The following is a 10,095-nucleotide window of genomic DNA, read 5'->3' as shown; positions in this document are numbered from 1 at the left end:
GTATACATCTTTTAATTTTTTTTTTTTTTTAGCTTGCTTTAAATTGTGATGGCCTAAAAAAACAAGAGGAGGACTGCACAGAAAGTTAAAGGGTCTCTTCCATTGCTTCTCAATATCACTCCGTTTATGCACTGGCTGTGAAATCTGTCTCCCTGTTAATTATTTGCATAGCTGAGGACTGCTGTTTTCCAGTCAAGCATAAGAAATGTTTGAACCCATTTTTACTTGCTTACGCTGAAACTGCCAGGCAGTTTTGCACAGGATCCCAGTTTGGCATGGGAACCATTCCAGGGCTTGAAAATAACTCCTGGAGTGTGCAGCACGCTTTCTGTTTGTCAGTGTATCAGCCATACTAAACGTCTTGGCAAAGCTGCGGTGCCTCTTATTGCCCAAAGGAATCAGCTAGGTGATGTGCAGCATCTGGAATGTGTAGTTTTTAATTAACTTTATGATTATCTAGCATCATTATAGCATGTACAGGATTGTTGCATTGTGCCTGCCCTTAATCACATTGGCATGGCCATCAGTTCAGAAGCAGTTCAGCAGACAAAGAATTTTCCAATGAACATTCAACAGTGAGGAAGAGAACTGTGCAGTGAGGGTGGGTTTTTTTTGTTTGTTTGTTTGTTTTCAAAATGAAGGGAAAGCTAATATTCTTCTATTTTTTTTACGCTTCTTACTCATGAATTCCCTTCTGCTTGCAGCTGTCATGTGTGTGGGTTTGAGACGGAGATGAATGTCCAGTTTGTCAGTCATATGTCCCTTCATGTGGATAAGGAGCAGTGGATGTTCTCGATTTGCTGCACAGCTTGCGATTTTGTCACCATGGAAGAGGCAGATATGAAGGCTCATGTCAACAGCAAGCACACAGGTGATGATCCCCATCTCCCAGCTGCAGTGATCTCTCTCTTTCCTGCTTTCTAGGTGCAACCTTCACACTTCCCATAAGTACTCTCCTTACTTTCACTGAAATGCTGGCTAATTAAGGCCTGATCTTTTAAAGCTGAAGTGAAGCCAGGCAAATAGTCTGCTAGTACAGATCAGTTTTCAAGAGTAGGGGACAAATGAAGGGCTACTTTGCCATGTCCCTCAAATCTCCTCCTGTGCTGAAGTTAACATACATTGTTTTTTTGACTGATTTACTGTATCATCAAAATCCAGATTTGATCTCAGCGATGATAAGGCAACTTTGAGCACTAACTGTGTATATCTGGCTTTAAGGTTATAACACATAATACACTGAGCTTTGCTCTTGGTGTGTTCAGAGTTTCCTGTTGATGTTTCTTTGATGTTGTGACTCAGAAATACTTTAAATGTCACTTTATATTCAGTATCAGAGCAAATCCTGTGTCTTCTCCCTGGTCCCGTTCTTAGTCACTTAACAGCCAAAGATAACAGTAGTTTTCAAACAAGCTCCATATGCTTAGTCCAACTAGTGAAGCCTGGCATAATTTAAGGAGGAGAAAATTAGAATGCTTTCAGTTGATTTCTTTTATAACACCAAGCAGAAGAATTTTGTTGTCACAAACTACTAATAATTGCATTGACAGTACTGAAGCTGAACTGCATCCAGCACAGTTTTCCCATTATTAAATTGCTCTTTGTGTCAAGGCTAAAACAGGGAAGATAGGAAAGGTGGAAAGAGATAAAGGAGAGGACAATGTTTTGATTATAATGCATGTTAAATTATTGGAATGCCTCACAAATTTTTGTGCCAGTGTAGCTTTCAGCACTACAGCTCTACTCCCATCTCCCTGCCTTTACCCAATTTTTTCATCCATCTCCACATGTAGATGGAGAAATGCCATCCACAGCCATGTGAAAAGTTTGCATCAGAGCTCAAAAAAAGAGCTGTACTCGAATGTATCTTCCTGCTGTGGCTAAAATATTGGAGGTGCTGCTTGTCTTTTAAAGCTTGTCTTTTAATTATCTGTTCTTCATTCACTCTGTCAAATTGAGCCATTCAGCAGGAGATCCCACCAAATGCTTACACATATGGCACGTATTGGGGGAAAAAGACATGATGGGTTTTCTGGGTCACTTGCCTCCAGTCCCTATCCTGTAAGGTTACGTAGGCCTGTTTGTAAGGCTCTTGGCATATGTCTTCAGGCAATTAGAATTGTTTTGGACCAGCTATGCCCACAGACAGATCGCTGCAGATTTTCTGGTATTAAAGTTGAGGTACCTTTTTAAAATTCCCAGCATGTGTCTTAGTGATAGTCAGGATTCACACACGTTCTTTTCTGTCAGAGCTTCCTTCAGTCTGAAACATCAGCTCACCTTCCTCCACCTTTTGTCTCCCCTCCCACAGTATTTATTCCCTTCCTGTATTTCTGGAGAACAACTCTCTCCCATCTAAATATTAATTGATTTTCTTACATGAAATACTCTTCTCAAAGTACCAATCCTTCACTGTGCGTGTTCTTGTTAGATCCCCATTCTTGGCATACACAACCATGGCTGCACGTAGCATATTTAGTTGGAATAAGTAGTGGTGGCAAAGTAAAATAGCAGCAGCTATTGGGAATAACTCACACAGTAATATTCTGTGATCATATTTACCTTCCTTGGAGACTTTAACATGCTGATAGCTCGTATTCATCCTGTGTTCTGCTCAACTTCTTTTTTTATTTTGTTTTCCTTGACTGTTTCCAACACTCCTCATTTGTAGCAAAAAATTCTTGTTACTGGCCTTCCAGGTCATAACCTTGTAGTCTGTACTATTAAATTTCATTCCATTTTTATTACTCTAGTCCCCAAGGTCAGTGAGTCTTTCTGTATGATATCTCAGTCATCCTTCCTATTGACAGCATGGGTCATCAGATTTCATTAGCGCGTTCCAACATTTTTATCTAGACTTAAAGGTGCCACTCGTGAGTTTTTAGCTGGATACATATTGCTGTTTGCAGAGGCCTCAATCGGAGGACTTATTTTATCACATAGATAATATGACATTTTAGTTTTTAACACAGCTCTGAATAAAGCGTGACATAAATGGGAGGAAATCATTTGTCCATTCTGATTCTTTGGCTCAGAGTGGAACGTACCAGATTAGGCTTATATGAGAACTCTCACTCTTGCTCATTTCTAGCATGTGATACTATTTGGGATTCAAGCTTCATACATTTATTGCACACATAAGGCAACGCTGGAGTGCTACAGCTTTAGATCCAGTTAAATATGTTTTGTTTTGTTGTTTTTTTCATTTAGTTTTCAATGAGAGTTCCTAGCAACAGCAGATACATCTTGAAACCAGGCTGTAATTTCTTACAGTCAGTATTGAGGCTGCATCCTCAGTACACAGAGTGCCATTATTCTCTACCCTTCCTCTCAGAGCTACCCAGTGGACAGACGTAAGCAGCAGGGTGGTGGAAGTTTAGTGCTCCAAACTAATAAACTATGCCGTCAACAGCACCCCAACCTCCACTTGAGAAAACATCACTTTTTTTTCTCAGTGACAAGTTCTTGATTGTCTGAGCTAATCAGAGTGTATGCTTGGGATTTTTTTTTTTGCTTGATAATGTGATAGAATTGCATGCTTCCTTTCACTGCCATTACAGACAGAATACCTTCTAGGATATACTACTATAAAGTACTACTATACTTATGAAATGGAAGGATATGAAATTTTGATGCTTCCCTAACCTACCGGTTGATTTCAGACTTGTTTATAATTAAGTTTGAGTTAACTTGAAATGACACTCATCCTGAAATTTAAAACAGGATTACTGAGATTGCATCTAGTCTGCTGTACTAGCTATTGCTCCTAATTCCAATTTTTCAGCTGAGGAGAGGAAGACACCCAGTGAATCTAACAGTCCATCTTCATCTTCACTGTCAGCACTCAGTGACTCTGCTAACAGCAAAGAAGATGCAGATGTATCTCCAAAAAACAAGGGTTCAAACAATCTGCTGGTCATTTCTGTAGTGCCTGGTACTCAGACCTCACTGAATACTGAAGAGAAGTCAGAGAAAGGTGAAAAAAAAAATAAAAAAAATAAAAATAAAAAAACATTAAACAAATACAAACTGTCACCTCGTATGCAGTAGATCCGGCCACAGTATCAGGAATGCTTTTTCCTTTTTTTCATTTTTCAGGCTTTGAATGCGTTTTCTGTAACTTTGTCTGCAAAACAAAAAATATGTTTGAGCGCCATCTGCAAATCCACCTGATCACACGGATGTTTGAGTGTGATGTGTGCCACAAGTTCATGAAGACACCCGAACAATTATTGGAGCACAAGAAATGCCACACTGTCCCCACTGGTGGGCTCAAGTAAGGAAAGCAAGTACACAAACTTTTACTGTGTTAAGCACCTCTAATATTGTGGGGACGAGAACAGAAGGACGTAAACTAGAAAAGATTAGTAAAATGTCTGAGAATCCAGATTTGGGGCTTCTGTTATTTAGATAATAAAAGCCCAGTCCATTAGAGTTGTCTTAACATGGGTTTGCACCATTATAGCAAATAGCAGTATATGTAGTTTACCCTAGTTATAGATCTTAACAAAGTATGGCCTTTCCCATTTCAAGTCAAGTCAAAGAGGAGAAAGTACATGACGGGTCCTAAGAGAATGAGGCAGCATGGCACAGAGGTGCTGTCCAACTAAGAGGCATTTTGAAGGCATGAGAGCAAAGGAGAGCATGCACCACGTTCTCTCTTCTGCACCTAGCTCAAAGAATCTAAATCCTGTCCGATCTGTGCAACTAAGTATGGAGTCAGCTTCTCAAAATCAGACCTCTCAATTGCTTTGTAATCCTTGTAGATTCTAATGCAAAGTCAGCCCTCCTCAGCAACTAACTATTTTGATCCTTTTCTGCCTTCCTTTGCATGAATAATCACTATAAATTAACACATAACAAGCGGTACACTCTTTTAAGAAAAAAAAACTGTCTTTGGCTAAGGTCTTGTCCTTTAAGATCTGTTCATACAGAGCAATGTTTCTAGTGAGTGACTGTGCCCTTATGTCAAAGTTGGACCCCTGAGGGGAGGGGTGACTGCTGGGCCATATGCTTGCTCCCTGTGTGCAGGCACTGTGATGTTATGCAAGATGTATGCCCCTGTTCTCCATTTGTTCCAGCTGCTGCTGGAAAAGAGGCTGGAGCCACTTCAAGCCCAGCACAGGCCTCCCTGCTTGCATTGCTCTTGCTAAACAAACTAATGATTTCAATGCACTATAACTGTCAGGTAACTAGCGCGCCACATTCAACGTTACCATGAGTAGCTCTATCAGTTTGCACTGAGGTTTGTGAAAACTGGTTCTGTTTGCCAGGCAGCGTCTTGTTCTACAGCTTTGTAGTTTCCCAAATTTGAATCTGTGATCAACTGAGATACGATGACTGAATCTGGGAATAAGACCAGGCTAGGAAACAAGTAGTGTGCCAGAACGATGGGATGTCTGTCTTGGATGCACAGGCCAGTGATCTCATGCGCTCCGGGTTTAAGCTGCACAGAATCTATTCTATTTACTGAGGAAAAATCATGACCTATGACTCAGACCTTCCTGACAGAATGGGCTTCTCAGTCTACATAAGTTATTCCTGCCCGACTCAAGTAATAATTAGGTACCTTCAAAGCTGCATCTTAGAAAAAGCTCTGATTTTTTTTTTTTTTAAGGCATCCCGAAGAGCCTGAAGAGATCTAAGTAAATTGTATTTTTCTGTCTCCTGTTTGCTGTGGGGGAAGAGAAAAAAAAACATGATTCCTCCAGTTCCAGATCAAAATCTGAGATTCTGATCCAGAGAGCACCCAGCTCAGGAGAGGTATGTGCGCATAGACAGCTGATTTCTCTGTTGCAGTAGAGCTAACCACTTTTAGCAGCCTCAGTGCCAGGTTCCCTCTCTGGATCAGAGTACTTGATGCTGCATCAGGAAAAGTGTCTGGATATTTTACTTCTGTTTGTTTGTCCTCCTGTATTATTTGCTGCACTCACTCAAGAATCTCTCAATCATTAGCAAGATAAAATTGAATTGAACCGGCACGTGCAATCAGCTGTAGTGAGTGAAAACAAAGATAGAGGATATCTGCTTAGAAATTACCTTATATGACAGAGCATATTGGCAGAGCTGCTAAACAGTGAATGCAGATCAGCAGGCAAGGGAGACATCTTCTGTAAGACAGCAGCCTGGTGCATTAGTTGTGTCTTTTTACCTAGGCTTGCTCTTCTAGCTCACAAGCTAGATCTGGAAGCCAGTATGCTTTGTTTAACACAGCAGATATTCTGGGTGGGTAGGTGTCTTCACCAACTTCCTCTAAGCCACATCGAGCAGAATCTGGTGCATTTTAGTCTTGATGGTGTCCAGGCTTGGTCAGCTCAGCCTTCCTTCCCAGCTTTCAAGGCTCCCTCCTCCAGCCTTCTCAGACCTTCCTGGTCCAGGAACCAGGGGTGAGGCCCTTTACCACGTCCACCCTGGTCCGGAAGCTTTCTGCTGTGAGTAAGCAGAGCCCACATCCTGTTCCCACATTGAAACAATTCCTGCCGTGGCAGAGGTGGCTGTAGGCAAGCATTGCCGAGCACAGACTAGCTCATCTCCCAGCAAGGGAATCCCTACAAATCATCTTAATAAGCCAACTTTCAGCTGTTTCTAGCCGGATACCCAGCAAGCTTATTGTTCAAAGTCACATAAAAGGAATTTCCTAGGCTGCACATACGGTATTACAAGTTTATTCCGTCTTTACTTAAACAGCTGCTTTCATACTCATCTGTAAACACTCTCTTAAAACCACTTCTGAATGGAGAAAATGGCAAAAGTGACTTTGTGCAAACACTAGGAATGTCATTACCCAAAGTACCTGTGAATCAGTCACCCACTGCACAACCTGGCCTGCTTTGCAGAACCTGTCCCGCAAAGGTAAGCCAGAAGATTAAGGGGATGCTCCTTTGGTGCCTTCCTAGGAATGAGCGAGCTCTACTGCTGTTAAATAGGCAAACGTACTCTAAGTAGAGACAGATGTCAAGATGAACCAAACATAATAAAGAAACCAAACAGGGAGGACTAAGTGCTTTTTTTCCTGCTTTAGTAGGGCAGAGATGGGCTGAATGACGTTTAACCCGGTAACACAAAACTTCAAGCCATGTGACTTCTCTTTTCTCTGTGCCAGGTGCCCATTCTGCATCTACTCCACTAACCGCCCTGCAGCAATGGAGTGCCACCTGAAGACTCACTACAAGATGGAGTACAAATGTCGGATCTGCCAGACAGTGAAAGCGAATCAGCTGGAGCTGGAGATGCACATCCGAGAACACCGCCTTGGCAACCATTACAAGTGCGACCAGTGTGGCTACCTGTCCAAGACCGCCAACAAGCTGATTGAACACGTGCGTGTCCACACTGGTGAGCGCCCTTTTCACTGTGACCAGTGCAGCTACAGCTGCAAACGCAAAGACAATCTCAACTTGCACAAGAAACTGAAGCATGCTCCACGCCAGACTTTCAGCTGCGACGAGTGCCTGTTCAAGACTACCCACCCTTTTGTTTTCAGCCGCCACGTGAAGAAGCACCAGAATGGGGACTGCTCTGAAGAGGAGAAGAAAGGCCAGTATTCAACCTCTAAGGAAGCCAGTCCACTCCTACCGGTGAACAGCTCTAGAAACCTCTTGTCACCCCTCTCAGTTATGTCTGCCTCCCAGGCTCTGCAGACAGTGGCTATGTCAGCTGCACATAGCAGTGGGGCAGAACCAAACTTGGCAGTGAAAGCCTTGGCCATCAATGGCACCTCCCTGTGCTTTGATAAATATTGGAACTCAGAGTTTGCCCACCTTATTCCTCTAACAATGTTTTTCCCCAAAAACCACTACAGTCTCACATTCCATCCACCCAGACCTCAGACTGCACCGGGAGGTGCCTCTTCACCTAAACACTCCTTCCTTGCCTACCTTGGACTAACAGAAAGGGCAGAAACTGTCTGAGGGCAGTTACATTCTGTACCAAAAATATCCCAACAAACCCAGCAGGTATACATACATTGCTGCAAATCGTAAACCGAAGAGGTAATGAACATTTGTACTATATCAGTAGTAAGGTTTAGAAAATGGCTCTGTGTATACTTATTGCAATGACATGAAAGCTGCTTTATTAAATCTTCAAGAGGTGACCTACTGCATACTTCTACCTTCAGCATGTTCCCAGTACTCTTATCTAAGAAACTATTTTGTCTTGTTAAGCTGAAAAAGAGTGTCCTTACTGGCAATCAGCGCTTGTAAGATGTCATATTGATGCTTTTTTTTTTTTTTTTGTCTTTGTGTGCGTATGGGTGTGTGAAAGAGAGTCTGTAAGCGTGCCATGACACTGCTTTTGCACATCCCCTATACTGGTTTATTTATCTATTATTTTTCTCCCTTGAACACACTCGTTCCCTCCCTTCCCTCTGTATCCCCCTGAACTGTAGAGTTGGGGCGGGAGTAACTCTTGGTCTGGGGTTGACTGGTGTCATTATTTCAGTGCTGCAAGCAGCATCGTTTAGTTGTTTGATGCCTTGTATTGAGTTGTCAAGGTTTGAGGATTTGGGGTAGAGCTGATAAGGAAGAAGTGGCTTTCAGCACTGCAGGACGAGAGTATAACAATGAAAATGTGTGTGTGTATACACCTACACGTGCATGTGCAGTGTACACACTCACACAGCAGGCTTACTTCTTAGCTGTTACGCAGGTGTAACAGACACCTGAGTCTGGGCCATAGCATACATCTTTTGTTTTAAAAGGACATATAAATATTATATATAGATACATATATGCTGTATTATGCAGTGGTTACCTTTTAGTTTGCAGGAACAACTTGTTTAAGTAGAAATCTATGGTGGAAAAAATCCAACAAAGGGGATTTTACAAAGGGTATGGATAAATTCTGGGTATAAATACTCAGACTAAAAAAAAAAAAGTATTTTCATGCTTATTCGTTGTCGACCTAAGTTTTGGTTTTTCTTTCCTAGTTGGAAAAGGCAGATTTGCACAGTGCTTTAGTCTTGCACTAGTTTGTTTCTCAGTTGCAAAAAAACAAAAACAAAAAAATTCTGCAGGATGAAAGTAATAAGACTGTATATTTGAAAAGGTACCAATAACTTTGAAATATAAAGCTATAAAAAAGATACTGTTTGAAAGATACAGTTCTCTTTTATATCCTCACTATTTCAATTGTACTTGCAGATTCTATGGTCCTATCATACCCTCCACATTGTTAGTAATACTTTATTCCTTTCTGTTAATGGCTGATAGAGCATACACAGCTAGGAAGCTAACTTAGTACTTATTTAATGCTCTTACTTTGTGGTCATTAAAATGACATGTTATATGTGGCACTTTACTGCAGGAAGAAGCAAATGCAGAGTGGTTGTATAACCTTTGTTACTCTCAAAATGCCAACAGTGATCTGAAAGAAGAGAAACTGTCTGTTAATTGATTTGTTCCTTAAACAACTTAAAGATCAGGATGAAAAATCCTCTGCATTTAAATTGGAAATATAAAATACGAAACATTTCAAAATTTCACAGGACTTACAGGAATACTTTCTTAGTGGATTTTTGTTTTCCATGGTGTCTCTTGGAATTAGATCTTGCTGTCTTTCACCATCAGGTATTGGAGATGTCTGACCTCTTCGCTTTTTTCAGTCCTCCTCTTAGCGAAGCCATTGTAAGCGATGTGCTGAATCACATCTGATGTGCTACTTACTTATCCACTCTCATGCTGTCCAAAGCAATTTCTTCTGCAGGGTGCTGTAGGAAGGAAGGATCTCAGCAGACCAGTTTTGACAGCACTAAGGTAATATCCCAGTTCAGGAAGGCATTTCTGGTCCACAAAGGCTCTGAGCCACACACACATAGGTAGAAACATAATCTCAATCTTCATTTTTTAAATGAAGCTTACATAGAGTATCTTTTTTTTTTTTTTTTTAATGCAGAACTTGCATCATTTTATTTATGTGGAAGATTCCTTCATTTGTTTTGCACTGAGATGGCCAAACACTCTCCACAGGCATGACCAAAGTCTTCCTGTTCAGGGAGGACATCATCATTTGTGCACTCCTGTTTAACATCCTCGAAATTATTTACAAAGGGGAAACATCCAAAATAGGAGGAGGTTATTATTTGGAATAATTAAT

General features: G+C 41.2%; 1 protein-coding gene and 1 long non-coding RNA gene across 2 annotated transcripts in view; one reads left to right on the top strand and one right to left on the bottom strand.

Moving 5' to 3' along the window:
* Positions 1-8,877, top strand: part of ZNF827 (zinc finger protein 827) — a 79,065-nt gene extending 70,188 nt beyond the window's left edge. Inside the window, exons 11-14 of the mRNA XM_010709537.3 lie at positions 705-871; positions 3,785-3,976; positions 4,099-4,276; positions 7,103-8,877. Of these exons, the coding sequence (XP_010707839.1) occupies positions 705-871; positions 3,785-3,976; positions 4,099-4,276; positions 7,103-7,910 (1,345 nt within the window). The 3' untranslated portion in view covers positions 7,911-8,877. The remainder of the gene's footprint in view (positions 1-704; positions 872-3,784; positions 3,977-4,098; positions 4,277-7,102) is intronic.
* The window catches only part of LOC116216536, a 17,632-nt gene extending 7,839 nt beyond the window's left edge, over positions 1-9,793 (bottom strand). Inside the window, exons 1-2 of the long non-coding RNA XR_004159473.1 lie at positions 9,495-9,793; positions 4,037-4,126 (exon numbers count right to left, since the gene is read on the bottom strand). This is a non-coding gene — a long non-coding RNA (uncharacterized LOC116216536). The remainder of the gene's footprint in view (positions 1-4,036; positions 4,127-9,494) is intronic.
* Between the last annotated feature and the right edge of the window lie 302 nt (positions 9,794-10,095).

Source organism: Meleagris gallopavo, chromosome 4, assembly GCF_000146605.3.
Source record: "Meleagris gallopavo isolate NT-WF06-2002-E0010 breed Aviagen turkey brand Nicholas breeding stock chromosome 4, Turkey_5.1, whole genome shotgun sequence".
Taxonomy (NCBI): Eukaryota; Metazoa; Chordata; class Aves; order Galliformes; family Phasianidae; genus Meleagris; species Meleagris gallopavo.
The sequence above is the reverse complement of the archived record's forward strand: the minus strand, read 5'-3'. Positions and strand labels throughout refer to the sequence as shown.